The sequence below is a fragment of the Amia ocellicauda genome, chromosome 3 (assembly GCF_036373705.1).
Source record: "Amia ocellicauda isolate fAmiCal2 chromosome 3, fAmiCal2.hap1, whole genome shotgun sequence".
NCBI lineage: Eukaryota > Metazoa > Chordata > Actinopteri > Amiiformes > Amiidae > Amia > Amia ocellicauda.
The window spans coordinates 8,728,075-8,743,736 of record NC_089852.1 but is presented as its reverse complement, the minus strand read 5'-3'; the positions used below and the strand labels follow the sequence as shown (position 1 = coordinate 8,743,736).

The following is a 15,662-nucleotide window of genomic DNA, read 5'->3' as shown; positions in this document are numbered from 1 at the left end:
GTCACTGAAATCTTCAGTACTGCCAATTCTACTGCCAATGTTTGTCTATGGAGATAGTATGTCTGTGTGCTTGATTTCATACACCTATCAGCAATGGGTGTGGCTGAAATAGCCTAATCCACAAATTAGGAGTGGTGACCACATACTTTTTGCCATGTAATGTATGTTTATGATTTGTTAAGATGTAATCTATGTCACTATTTCCGCCATTGGGACTTCACTTGGTTACCTGTTAATTCCACTAATCTTTCATTCCTGTTCCCATAGCCATATTTACCTACCGAGGTCTCAACATGTTGTTGTGTTTAACATTTTTGCAATGAAGTCTCCTATGATGATTTTAAAGTGTGCTGTTCCTTTTTCATATAGTTGTCATATTTCTTCATAAAAACATTGATCTGTTCTTTAGAGAGGCTTGGTGCATAGACTTGGACAATCTGAAGTTGATATCGCTCAGGGGGGGTTGTTAGCCTTAACTCACCATGTTGGCCTCTATTCAGTCTTCTCATTCAATATTTTGAAAAAAGTTTGAACAAATATTTATTAAAATCTACCACAAGATGGTGCAATTGAGACAATTAGAGAATGTTTTCAGTTTTTCCTACTCCATATATAAGAATTTTAAACTTTGCTTTACCTACTCTGCTTCATTTCCAAAACCAGTTATACTGTACTGTATACAACATGTATGGACTTATTTAGATTAATTTAAAACCCCCTTGAGAATGTAGTTGTTTGTTTTTATTCACACCAATTTCAAAAACGTGAAATGTCCTGTTTCTTGATGATCTCAGTCAGTAGACAGGTCATAGTCCCAGCTCCTGCCCTGTGAACTGTCACTGAGAACCAACCGCAGCTGGACTGAGGCGGCACCTCTGAGACTTCACCAGTTCCCTCAGACTCCTAAAAAGTGTAATATATATCATTATATGTTAGTTTTACTATCCCCCATCAGAGGAAACCAATAAAAAATAAATAAAACACCTTTTCAGTGTTTTATTCTATAACTTCTATTTGAACATCTAAAGTGGGATATGTTTTCAGGTAGTCTGATATGGTATGCAGTGTTGATGAATTGTACTATGTCTAAAGTGGCAGTTAAACTGCTGTGGTTTTAAAGGAGGCTTTTCTCTGTGATAATGAGGGGTAACTGGCTTCATGCATCATACAAATGTAATTGTTTTCAGACTTTTTATTGGTTTGTAGCACATTCTCTTTAGTGCTCGATCATTTTCCAATGAGAACAGACAGACAGTAATTTCAATGGAAATGAAGCAGAGTGTGATCATCAAATCTCTTATTTGTCAAACCAGATAATGACCATCCAAGCATCGGCTGCTTGGTTTAAATTCTACACTTATTAACATTGCCTGCCTTTACTACAGGGGCTTTGGCATGGAGAGAAACATTTGGGAACTTAATTAGCAGTAGATAGCCTTGTTTTTTCAATACCAACTGCTTCTAAACGAGCTTCACAAGTTCAAATGCTAATTAATTTGAATTTGACACAAAGTCAAAAAATATGATTACTTTAAATGCCTGTTTAATTTGAGTGAAGTTTATTTCTAATGAATCCCTTGGGCTTGCATTTCCTGACGGACTGGTGCGGGTCCCAGGAGGGGCTTGATGGTATCTGATTGCTGTCACTTTTGATGAAGAGTTTGGCTTTGGGGCAAGCAACGCAGTATGAAAGAGAAGGGCGAGAGAGAGAGAGAGAGAGGGGGAAAAAAGCTGGCTTTGAAACAGATTATTCTTGACATCATTATCGTGATACTGTTGAAAGATAGCAGACTGCCCTGTACTGACGCTGTAGACGGCACAATTCTTCCCTGCATGTTAATATAAAAAAATGAAAGGTGACAGGGCTTATGAAAGCAGACGGTTTCCCTCCTCCTAAAAATGTATTCTCAAATACCATTAAAAATACATATTTATTCAGGACAGATCCAATCACTGTGATCTTATGTGTTTTTTGTCAACCAGAAAATGGATTAGGAAGGATTAAATTGAAGGATGAAGGCACATAAAAAAGACATGTATGAATGTTAAGATGGAACACCAACAGAAATTCTCTTCAGATCACAATATGGAGGGAAAAGGCACAAGTAGCTGTTTAGAAAAACTTAATAGCAGTATTCAACCAAGTCAGTTGGTTTATTTTATTTCCTGCAATGAAATTTGGAAATATACATTAACTCCCATGCTGTTACACATTTTATTTATTTATTTATTTATTTATTTATTTCCAAAATCTTTATTATTATAGAGGAAGGAAAAATCCGAGTTTAAACACCAACTTCCAAAGCCTTTGGTAATGTCAAAGGTTAAGAGAGCCTTTTATTCCTTTTAGTCAATGTGCTTCAAGGCGGGATTGTACATTTCTATTCTTGCAGTGTCATCTAGTGAATAACATTTTTTTTGTTATAAATTGTTAACACACATGTCTTGGAGTCTTCAAGAATGACTACAGTCAAATCAAATATATATTTTTTCTTAACAAAGTCTGTCCTTGAAGAAGGGCAACTTAAGCAACTCTTGTCCTTCAGCGTTCTATCAAATGTTTTGGTATTTTCTCCAACAATATTAGGCGATATTATATTTTTAGAGTTACACAGAGAATCCTTAGAGATACACTCACCTAAAGGATTATTAGGAACACCATACTAATATTGTGTTTTACCCCCTTTCGCCTTCAGAACTGCCTTAATTCTACGTGGCATTGATTCAACAAGGTGCTGAAAGCATTCTTTAGAAATGTTGGCCCATATTGATAGGATAGCATCTTGCAGTTGATGGAGATTTGTGGGATGCACATCCAGGGCACGAAGCTCCCGTTCCACCACATCCCAAAGATGCTCTATTGGGTTGAGATCTGGTGACTGTGGGGGCCAGTTTAGTACAGTGAACTCATTGTCATGTTCAAGAAACCAATTTGAAATGATTCGACCTTTGTGACATGGTGCATTATCCTGCTGGAAGTAGCCATCAGAGGATGGGTACATGGTGGTCATAAAGGGATGGACATGGTCAGAAACAATGCTCAGGTAGGCCGTGGCATTTAAACGATGCCCAATTGGCACTAAGGGGCCTAAAGTGTGCAAAGAAAACATCCCCCACACCATTACACCACCACCACCAGCCTGCACAGTGGTAACAAGGCATGATGGATCCATGTTCTCATTCTGTTTACGCCAAATTCTGACTCTACCATCTGAATGTCTCAACAGAAATCGAGACTCATCAGACCAGGCAACATTTTTCCAGTCTTCAACTGTCCAATTTTGGTGAGCTTGTGCAAATTGTAGCCTCTTTTTCCTATTTGTAGTGGAGATGAGTGGTACCCGGTGGGGTCTTCTGCTGTTATAGCCCATCCGCCTCAAGGTTGTACGTGTTGTGGCTTCACAAATGCTTTGCTGCATACCTCGGTTGTAACGAGTGGTTATTTCAGTCAAAGTTGCTCTTCTATCAGCTTGAATCAGTCGGCGCATTCTCCTCTGACCTCTAGCATCAACAAGGCATTTTCGCCCACAGGACTGCCGCATACTGGATGTTTTTCCCTTTTCACACCATTCTTTGTAAACCCTAGAAATGGTTGTGCGTGAAAATCCCAGTAACTGAGCAGATTGTGAAATACTCAGACCGGCCCGTCTGGCACCAACAACCATGCCACGCTCAAAATTGCTTAAATCACCTTTCTTTCCCATTCAGACATTCAGTTTGGAGTTCAGGAGATTGTCTTGACCAGGACCACACCCCTAAATGCATTGAAGCAACTGCCATGTGATTGGTTGATTAGATAATTGCATTAATGAGAAATTGAACAGGTGTTCCTAATAATCCTTTAGGTGAGTGTATATTGATGTAACATATTCAGACCCTGCACTATTCTGGTTGAGAATATTACTGGTGTAAAATACATGAAATATGACTTTGTGATAGTAACTGTGCCTTCTTTCCATGACTAGCAGAAAGCCTTGACCTGTATATTAACCAGCTATATCAGACATTTTTAAACGAATGTCATTACAACAGACCATCATTTGTTGTCTTTTGTATTTTTCTTCCTACTGAAAGTAATTCAGAAATTAACGTTGGATTAAAAATGAGAGGGAAGTTAAAGCAATTGTACCGCTGTCACTATATGTCACCCCCTTGACAGATACAGCATTTAGAGCTGCAGAATGATTTAGTTAGTGTAAAGCAAGTGCATTGGGAAGTCAGATCAATTCTTATTCCAAAGTATAGGAGCATGCAAAAAGAAAGTGTCTTATTCTGACATCCTTGGCCAAAGTTGAAGAAGGAAAAGAAAAAAAATATGAGTAAGAAAAAAAATATGAGTAAGGTCTGAAGATGTATTTACCCATTAAGAAATGCACTACAGTATGCTTATTGCGTAGGATAGTCATAAACAATGTCATTTATGAGATGCTTTAATCCAGAGTTATATACAGAAAATAGAGGCTAAACTAGGCATCAATAACATGCTCAGGGTAATACACAGTGAATCAATGGCAGAGCTAGGGTAATACGTCAGGATCATTGCTTGTAATGATATGTTATCAATTTTTTTTTAGAAACTATCTAGAAAAAGTGTCAGCTACAAGAATTCATAGAGCTCAGTGGTAGACTGCGTTGACAGTTAATTGGTTTTACCCAATGTATTTCATTTGCTTTTTACCAGTGGAACTCTGCTCTGTATGAGGTAAGAAATTTAACTCTTTTGACTCTTTTAGTGAAGATATTAAACCGTTATCTTTCTACCTTTTTAGGATTTGAACAGCCGTACATCATGTTAACTCCAGCATTTGACCTGACTCAAGAATCCCATTTCCTCATCATAAACATCCGTGTGCCTTACACCAGAACATCAGAGTTTGACCTCTACATCGACGGCGAAGACTTCAAATTTTACGCCAAGCCATACTTTCTGAGGCAGGTATCACTGGGACATCAGATTTTTCTGGCTCTCCTTTTCGGTCATTAATTTTCATAATCCTTTCTGATCTTTGTAAAGACAAAGCTATTCGTCAATGAGTATTAGCAAGGAGCTGAATCACAGTGTGTTAAATAGATAATGTCTCACTGTTGATCTATGTTTTTAATCACAGATTGACCCTCCCAGGGAGAATCGTGGAGGATGGGAGAGAAAAGGCTTCTTTTGATGTCGATAAAGGTATGGATTTCTGTAGTGAAAATGTGTTTAAGATGAAGTCAATAGCTTAACAGTTGAAAATTAGCCCTTTAACTCCCCCTGCAATGATCAACTATTCTGTCTCTCTCACACACATATATCTTACTAAATTCAGTTTATTGATTTGTTTCAATAAACTATAATATATATTGATGACCAGAATGTGGTTGAATTCAACAATCATTTTTTAACTTGTTGAGTAATCAGTATTATTCTTGGACTTAACACTGCATAAGAACCTTTCCCAATGTAGACTTTTCTACCTGCCTCTTATTATTTTCATTGGCTTGACATGATAGTAGATCTACCTGTTTAAGTAAGGTGGTGAACCTGCACAAAAGAAGGCACACTCTGCTTGTTTAAACAGCAGTAAGAGCTACTGTATAGCCCTACAAAGCAGAATTGATCACACCACTAGCTACTGCCAGAATGAGACATGAATTGATTGGCCCCTTATGTCTCTTTCCACACTCAGTGAACCAGAGTTGGCAAGGCTTTAATTACAGCTACAAAAGCAGTATCTCAGCCTTAATAAGGTTGTTTAGTAAATCAATTTTGTGGTAAATGTATCTGTTTGGAGTGACAACATTTATCTATTTTAAATTCCTATTTGCATACAGACACACATTCTGCCCAAGCGGAGTTTAGTCATCTTAAATCTGGACCAGTGATATCAAAACATTACTTTATTTGTTCACAGCTTGAATAACCTTTATTTCAACACCATTGTGAGTGTGAGTAATTCAAATAAATCTTTTACAGCTGTCTTCATATCAGTAACATTATATGACACTAAAAAGATCTCCTGATCTTCAAGTTTGTCTTCGTTTACCTTGGCAATTGCAGTAGCAATTAAAAATGATTAAATATTTGAATTCTAAAGATGTTTAATTTATGTGGCATAATTCCCCTATGCCTTATTTCCTTAAACCCTTGTTTGACATAAAATTTGTAAATAATTCAACAGCAGCTGGTAATAAAATCTTGTAATGGGGACTTCTGTTTACATGTGTAATTAGAAACCATTTAGGTGCTTCCTCTGGTCTAAACAAGCCTTGTTAATGGCATCGTGCCAAAGCAATCAATAGTATAATGCATTTTTAAGGTAAATACTGCACTGTAATACTGAAAGTTTTATGAGGCCATTAATATGCACCATCACAGTAACTGTCTTCGAGCTGTGAAATTGTCTGTTTTGGTAAACAGTTTTTAATTTGCGCATATTATCACTTTGAGTAAATTAGCATTTATTGCAATGATTTGATGCGTTTGGAAGAATTGTGGTAGAAGAAAATCATACCAGGAAATCATACTAATTGTGTAATTTGTTTATTAAAGACTACAGTCAAATATGGTGATATTTCAAAAGATGCAGTTTTTTTTTAAGCAAGTAATTGTATCCTGATCCCAATGGGCATCAGAAAGCGTATGGATATGTTATGTAGAATTGTGATGCTTGTGTTCATGTTCTTAATTTGGTTTTGCAGGCATCTTTACCTTACGAGTTCCCAAGGAGACTGCAGGACAGTATTTTGAAGGACTTGAAATGTTGACATCTCTTCTTGCACCGAAGGGATCAAGATCTGCCAAACCTTTAGTGGAAGACTTGGGTATAGTTTGCTTTACTTTATACATTGCAGATATGTTTCCATGAATGCATTCAACTGCTGACTTATTATTTTCAACTTATATATTTGTTCAGGGAACAGTAATAACTTCAAATATTGAAACCTCTTTGTCTTGAGAGTGGCAGTGAACAATTGGGCTGGCTTTTCTCCACAGAATCCTGACTAGCTAATTGCATGGGTTCCATACCAAGGCAATTGGAAGCGACTTGATAATGTGCAATCACACATAGTTTATAGAAAAAACACATACAGTGGATACAATTGCAGTATATACATGTATTCAGCCCTTTTAATAAGAAGGAATTAAACTGCTTTAACAATAAATACTAGCATAACAATAGTGTAACAAGAATTATTCAGACTTATTGATCTATTTTTAGTGTGGCTGCTCTCTTGGTGTTTTTTAACTCTGACCAGATTCCAAACTGCTTCGTCATTATTTCTCTTAAGTTCTGTTTGAAGTGACTGTAACAAAGGATTTATACTTATTCAAGACATTCCTCAGCATATAGTGACATAGCAAAATTATAATTCAGTGCAGCTCTACTGCAAATATAAATTTGGGGGGAAATCATTTTTGCTACAAGCCAGGATAACACCATTACATAAGATGTGCATTCTTACTTAGTATAAAAGTATAAAACATGTCTTGAAAACTGTCTCTTTGGATTTAATTGAAAGATTTACTCATTATGCATCTGCAGTAAATGTCTCTTTCAGCTGTTTTTTTTTGTGTGTGATCATGGCAAATGTCTTCTGTTGATAATAGCTCTCAAAAGATGTTGATTATGGTTGTATTACGTCTCAGGATATCAAAGTTAATATAAGCTAATATGTTTTTTTTTAATTTGCCTGTATTATTTATATTATTTTTTAAGGGATGCATGCAGGTTATATTTTTAAACACATACTTTATATTGTATTTTCTTTGATGGTTAGATGTTTCAGAAGCCTGTGCTGGGTGTATGGAAGATCCTGAAGATGAAGATTTGGACTGGCAGATTGATCAGGAGGTGTATGTGGAGAGTACTGAGGAAGAACTTGGCAATCTTTATAAGTACGGTTTTGGAAACCAAAGGGCCGGCGTCTTCACCAGACTGCAGGTAGATCATGGTGTGCTTATTTGAAAAATCAACCACTTCAGAGGATTCAAGTACTGCCTAGTTTAGAAGACACTGGAATGAACCTCCAAAGTGTATTCTGGAATAAGTGCTTGCATTAAAGGCTGACATTTGGTGAGAACGTGAAAAAACGGCAATTGCTGGGTTGAAAAGTGGGATGGGAGTACCCACAAACATAAGAGTATAATTTATTTTATGGTTGCTAGTACATGACTGGTATAGCAACAATTTAAGAAGGAGGTTAAGATTTGGAAGAGACATTTTACCAGCAGAACCTTTGCAAAAACAACGTGATTCCAGCAGCAGCAGTTAAGTGTCTGATAACGTCAGTCGGTTTGGTATGATTTTTGGTGCAATTCAACACAAGTAAAATGTCAGATTTGTTAACAGCGGTTTTAATATATTCTATTATGTTTTAAATTTGATCTCAGCAACTGCAATGACAATTTAAATCTAATGAAAAAGATCTTTGTGCATGAAGGAACAGATATTTAATTGTGGAAATATACTCTGTGGTTCTGATTGGTTAGTGCATATAAAACCTAACACACATGCACACACAGTTCTAAAAATAGGTTTGTTATTGATTGATTTTAACATTTTGTGATGATTTTAATATACCCCATCTCGTTTTTATTTTATTTTAGGTCTCGTAGGATTAGTTTATATAGATCTATTATTTCTGCAGCAACTGTTTATTTTTTGTGTACAACATACAGTGAGGGGAAAAAAGTATTTGATCCCCTGCTGATTTTGTATGTTTGCCCACTGACAAAGAAATGATCAGTCTATAATTTTAATGGTAGGTGTATTTTAACAGTGAGAGACAGAATAACAACAAAAAAATCCAGAAAAACGCATTTGCATGTTAATGAGGGAAATAAGTATTTGACCCCTTCGATTTAGTACTTGGTGGCAAAACCCTTGTTGGCAATCACAGAGGTCAGACGTTTCTTGTAGTTGGTCACCAGGTTTGCACACATCTCAGGAGGGATTTTGTCCCACTCCTCTTTGCAGATCCTCTCCAAGTCATTAAGGTTTCGAGGCTGACGTTTGGCAACTCGAACCTTCAGCTCCCTCCACAGGTTTTCTATGGGATTAAGGTCTGGAGACTGGCTAGGCCACTCCAGGACCTTAATGGGCTTCTTCTTGAGCCACTCCTTTGTTGCCTTGGCTGTGTGTTTTGGGTCATTGTCATGCTGGAATACCCATCCACGACCCATTTTCAATGCCCTGGCTGAGGGAAAGAGGTTCTCACCCATGGCCCCGTCCATCGTCCCTTTGATGTGGTGCAGTTGTCCTGTCCCCTTAGCAGAAAAACACCCCCAAAGCATAATGTTTCCACCTCCATGTTTGACGGTGGGGATGGTGTTCTTGGGGTCATTCCTCCTCCTCCAAACATGGCAAGTTGAGTTGATGCCAAAGAGCTAGATTTTGGTCTCATCTGACCACAACACTTTCACCCAGTTCTCCTCTGAATCATTCAGATGTTCATTGGCAAACTTCAGACGGGCCTGTACATGTGCTTTCTTGAGCAGGGGGACCTTGCGGGCGCTGCAGGATTTCAGTCCTTCACGGCGTAGTGTGTTACCAATTGTTTTCTTGGTGACTATGGTCCCAGCTGCCTTGTCATTAACAAGATCCTCCCGTGTAGTTCTGGGCTGATTCCTCACCGTTCTCATGATCATTGATCTTGCATGTGTAACCAGGTTGAAATTATTATTTTTTTGTTGTTGAAACTTCACCAAATCCTGATAAATATTGAATAATATGTGTTTTATTAAGTTCATAACATGTTTTGTACGGTTTAGAGTATATTCAAACTGAAGTGTTAATACCTGTACTGTTGCTTTAAGAGGTCTCAGTATTACGACGTCAACTCTGCGCCTCTCTCAGTTCGCGCTTTGCTCACTGAGAGGAGGTAATGATTTTTCCGCTGGTTATCATTAAGAGTTTATTTCGTTTTGTAGATAATATAATATAACCATATGCAGTTATAAAGTGAATGCTAGTCTTAAGAGTGTAAACATGCAGCCGTGTTGTCAAAATGTAAGCCCTGTAAATACACTTTTACAAATTATACGGGAGACACATGTTTTTCAGTGCTACGGGGTTTCCTGTGTGTTTATTTGCTAATAGGAGACTGACGAACTACGTGTGTGGAAGAGACTGCATGTTAAAGAACATTTTTCTGTTTTTTACTGATTTGTACAGGTATGTTTATTCAGTTAGTTCATTATTTACACAAATATTTTACTGGTTGTGTTTAACATTCTGAAAACCATATGTAATCAAATGTATTGGAAATGTATTTTATTTCATTTTATTTTTAAAGTCATCTAAATCACTCTTGTGTTAACGTAGGAACTATGTTAACTTAGATTGCCTATGTAAGTGTAAATTAGCGCAGTTCGCGCTTTGCTCACTGAGAGGAGGAGACTGACGAACTACGTGTGTGGAAGAGACTGCATGTTAAAGAACATTTTTCTGTTTTTTACTGATTTGTACAGATACCACCGCCATACGGCTTGCATTAAAGGAGCAACCAGTAGCTGTTTGTAGTCCGGGTCCTTCCTTCCGTCAGCACAGTCACAATCACAGAACACAACGCAGATCACGTAGACGTCAACGGATGTGCATTTAGCCAGATATACGGCAGACCACGCACACCCGTTACAATGGTGCCGTGACCTTTCAAGGATTGGTCTAAAGATCGACGTCAGCTCGTTCACCGAGGGAGGCTGTTATCACTTTGGGTACTCAGTTTCATTTGTGTGCAGAGTGACTGAAACATGGCAGAAGGTAAAACATATTCAGTTGAGAGTGAAGGTGATGATGCCGAACGTGCTTCCTTTGAGTGCCAGTTTGGTGTGGGTAGGGGGTTTCTCCATCGACCTCTAGAGACCAGAACACCAGGGCCTAGTGTTGCAGAGTTAGGCTCTCCACGATTTGCCTCTACCCGCTATGTAGATCATGTCAGGTCAAGGCAGGGTGAGCAGAGCCCAGACTTAGGTTCACTAATTACACAGTTAGCTGAACAGCTAGGCAAGTCAATTACAGCTCAGCTACAATCTGACAGGGCCTCACATAGCACCACAACACCCACCCCTATACAGCCTACAGAGACGACGCTACCTAATGTTAGTGTCATCATGCGGTCAGATGCAAGGGAGCCACCTATATTCAGAGGTGACGGCTCAGACAAGTTTACAGTTCACGAATGGGAAAATCTAATGTCTTTGTACTTAACGAAGCGAGCAGTCCCAGTCTCTGAGCATTCGCAAGAAATCCTGGCAAGGCTTATGGGCAAAGCAGGGGATGTGGTAAGGATAAAGCTGCGGAATGACAAATCTATTGACCACACTGCCAATCCTCACATAATCTTTGACATTCTGAAACAATACTTTAGCGAACTAACGTACTCAAGCATGCCTCTAGCGGATTTCTATAATACACTGCCCATGCCAGGTGAAGACGCTATGGAGTATTGGATCAGGCTGAATAAGACAGTGGATGTAGCAGTTGAGTGCCTAAAGAGACAGGGCCGTAGCATCGATGACCCAGGCCATGAAGTCAGCATGATGTTTATTAAACACTGTCCTGATGAGTCTCTCGCAGGTGTTTTCAAGTTCAAGTCTGCAGAGAAATGGTCGGCCTGTGAAATCCAAGAGAGGCTTGATGAGCACATGCAGGGTGAGAAGGCTCGAGCTGCAGCTGTTAAGCCACCTGAGTCAAGCACAGCAGTGCACAAAGTTCACTCCCAGTGTCAGGTGCCTGTGACTGACTCACATGTTCCGCACATCGCTGTTCCTGTAACTTCCCCGAATATTGCTGGTGTCGACAATGATTGCATGAAGAGCTTGGTAAGCTTGTTAGACCGACTAGTCACACAACAGACACAAGTGCCAGCTAAATTCGTCACTCAAGCGGCTGTGCCACATTTCTCCCAGAGGGCATGTAGGGTCTGTGGGACTCCTGATCATTCAACACTGTCTCACTGCAGACGGGAAAACAGATGTCTGAAGTGTTTATCCCCTGGTCACTGGAAAAGGGACTGTCAGCGGACCAACCAACGCAACCGCTTTCAGCCTGGCGACGGTGCTGGTGGGCAAAATCAGCAGTTAAACTAGGAGACCCACACCCGGGGAGGGGCGGTGTGGGTAACGTAGATGAATCCCTCTTTGACACCTGCGACCTGGCAAACCTATATGCGGATAGTTGCGCTGCTGCACCTAAGGGGTCTCGCGTAGTCATCCAAGCTGCTCAGAAGATCCAAGCCTTTGGCGAGCTGTTCTACACACCTGTCCTTGTCAATCACAATGTGCAACTTACAGGCATGTTAGACTCTGGCTCGATGGCATGTAGCATCAGTGAACACGCAGTTGAGAGACTCAGCTCTGCCGGTGTCTTACCTGAGAAACAGCACCCTGAAGAGAACATTGTCCTGATTGGCTGTGGTGGCTTGCAGGCTCGACCTGAGGGCTTTTATGACTTGGAGATGCAGATTTACGGTGTTCGCATTGTTGTACCCACCTTGGTTGTGCCCGGTCAGCACGACGATCTCATCTTGGGTTCCAATGTCATTAAACATCTGATACGGGTCCTGAAAAGTGACGACGGTTACTGGGATATTGCATCCAGACATGACCATCAGTCTGAACCTGAGGTTGATCGCTTCTTGTCGATGTTCACCAATGTCGAACGCTGGAGAGGGTTTGCAGCCCCGGAAAAAATAGGCACTGTCAAGCTCACCCAGGCGGTGACACTCCTACCCAGACATGAACACTTGGTTTGGGGCAGACTCCCTGCTAATGTACCTATGTCACCTGGCAGCACAGTTGTTGTAGAACCGACCGGTTCAAAGGCCGTGCCGCGAGGTGTGCTCGTAGGTCGTCTTGTCACACCTCTCTGGGGTGATGGGTGGGTGCCAATGACAGTTGTGAACCCTTCTGAGAAAGCGATCACCCTAAAGAGGAATTGCAAATTGGCGGATGTATCTCCATGCTTGGCAATCGAAGACCTAGATGCTTTCCAGGGTCTACAGGTTGCAGAGAAACCAAAGGACACAGAGCAACAACAATCACAGGCATTTAAGCAACGGCCTAATAGAGATAAACAACCAGATGCAGAGAATCCAGGAACTAACATCTCTTCCAGTGCCTGTCCTGATACTCCGCTGACAAAGAGTTTGGTTGAGTTAGGCCTTGGCGACATTGACATAAGCTCATGTCAGGTTAGTGAAGCCTGTAGGTCTCAGCTAACGCAGCTGCTAACCGAATACCAGGACATCTTCTCCAAGCACCCACTGGACTGTGGTGAAGTCCAGGGGTATACGCACCGCATTCATCTCACTGATGATCGGCCTTTTCGCTTACCATACAGGAGAGTTCCCCCAGCCCATTACCAGAAATTGAGGCAGGTTCTCACTGATATGGAGGAGAGAGGGATTATCAGGAAGTCGTCAAGTGAATATGCTTCGCCACTGGTGATGGTGTGGAAGAAGGACGGTGGGTTGCGTATTTGCACCGACTTCAGGTGGTTGAATGCCAGGTCTTTAAAGGACGCCCATCCATTGCCACACCAGTCTGACTGCTTGGCTGCCCTTGGTGGCAACTGCCTCTTCAGTACAATGGACCTCACCTCTGGCTTTTTCAACATTCCGATGCACGAAGACGACAAGAAATACACAGCTTTCACGACTCCCCTTGGACTGCATGAATACAACCGCATGCCACAGGGGCTGTGTAACAGTCCGGCATCCTTCATGAGGATGATGACTGGGATCTTTGGGGACATGAACTTCACGAAACTCCTGTGTTATCTTGATGATCTTTTAGTCTTCGCACCATCAGAGGAAGAGGCTCTGTCCAGGCTCCACACAGTGTTTCAGAGGTTACGGGAGAACAACTTAAAACTGGCCCCTAAGAAGTGCCATCTGTTGCAAAAACAAGTCGGCTTCCTTGGTCATGTCATCAACGGTGGGGGTGTGTCCGTTGACCCCACCAAGGTGGAGGTAATTTCTAAAATGAAAGTTCAAGATCTGATGGAGAATGATGAGTGCACGCCCTCTGTTCGGAGGATTAAATCATTCCTTGGCATGGTGTTTTATTATCAGCACTTCATCCCAAACTGTTCCTCCATTGCAAAACCTTTGTTTGCACTAACGGCAGGGCAAAAGAGACGAGGAAAGTTGGCGAAGGACAGGAAGTCTCTCGGTGTTTATCGCAAGCTTACTCCTGCAGATTGGTCTGTGGAATGTGAGGTCGCCTTTGACCAGTTGAAAACCATGCTGTTGGAATGTGTCGTACTTGCCCACCCAGACTTCGATGAACCATTTATCTTGTCAGTTGACGCGTCATTGGACGGGCTTGGTGCGGTGCTGTCTCAAGTGCCCCAAGGGGAATCCAAGGCCAGACCTATTGCTTTTGCGAGCAAGACACTCAGTGCATCACAGCGGAAATATCCTGCCCATAGACTGGAGTTCATGGCTTTGAAGTGGAGTGTATGCGATAAGTTTAGCCACTGGCTGAAGGGGCATAGCTTCACTGTTTGGACGGATAATAATCCACTTACTTACCTTCTAACTAAGCCAAAGCTTGACGCGTGTGAAATCCGCTGGGTGTCTAAACTTGCATCGTACAACTTTGATCTCAAACACCTGCCTGGAAGGAGAAATGTGGTGGCCGATGCCCTGAGCCGTGACCCTTTTTCAAAATCCATTGGACGGAGGCTGCTGAAGGAGCCGTATTCCAATCTGATTCAGGTAGCCAATGCCGTGGAGGAGGATTCTGTGCAGGATGTTTTCAGGGTCAGCTGCCAGTCCCAGACCCACAGATCTATAAACAACTCTGTGTGTAATGCGGCCGAGATCAGAGCTCTTTGTCAGGCACACTGTGACTGGGTGGATGCGGCAGAGTTCAGAGCACTCTGTTTAGCCCAACACGTTCAGCAGCTATCAAGTGGTCTGGATCTTTTGCCAGTGCTCTCTGCCCAGGAGCTACAGTTGAGTCAGCAGCAAGACATTGTCATCTCTCAGGTTTTACCCTTCATTGCCACCAGGAGGCGACCATCTAGGCGAGAAAGGCATGGTGCTGACTCAAATGTACTCAGGTTGTTCAAACAATGGGACAAGCTGGAAGTCCGTGATGGTGTTTTGTATAGGGTGACAAGGGACCCTGTTTCCAAGCAGAAAAGATCCCAGTACGTGTTGCCTCAGGGTCTAAAGGATAAAGCGTTGTCAGGCATCCACGATTTGGCAGGTCATCAGGGTCAAGATCGTACTCTTTCACTTGCGAGGCAGCGCTTTTATTGGCCTGATATGGAGAAAGATGTACGGGCGTATGTCAGATGTTGCCAAAGATGTGTGGTTGGAAAAACACCGGAACCTGCTGCTCGTGCACCCCTGGAAAGCATCAAGAGCTCTGCTCCAATGGAGTTGGTGTGCATGGATTTTTGGTCGGCAGAAGACAGCAAGCAGCGATCTGTGGACGTTCTAGTTGTCACCGACCACTTCACCAAACTCGCTCATGCATTCCCATGTCCCAATCAAACAGCAAAGCAGGTCGCAAAGAAGCTCTGGGATAATGTGTTCTGCGTTTATGGTTTCCCTGAAAGGATACATACTGATCAGGGCGCCAATTTCGAGAGCAGTTTGATTGCAGAGCTACTCCGGCTGGCTGGTGTTGCGAAATCCCATACAACAGCCTACCACCCAATGGGCAA

General features: G+C 41.4%; 1 protein-coding gene across 1 annotated transcript in view; it reads left to right on the top strand.

The window, feature by feature from the left end:
- The window catches only part of shq1 (SHQ1, H/ACA ribonucleoprotein assembly factor), a 59,107-nt gene that overhangs the window by 4,766 nt on the left and 38,679 nt on the right, over positions 1–15,662 (top strand). The window contains exons 2-5 of the mRNA XM_066698046.1: positions 4,770–4,932; positions 5,109–5,173; positions 6,679–6,801; positions 7,759–7,922. Coding sequence (XP_066554143.1) covers positions 4,790–4,932; positions 5,109–5,173; positions 6,679–6,801; positions 7,759–7,922 — 495 coding nt within the window. The 5' untranslated portion in view covers positions 4,770–4,789. The remainder of the gene's footprint in view (positions 1–4,769; positions 4,933–5,108; positions 5,174–6,678; positions 6,802–7,758; positions 7,923–15,662) is intronic.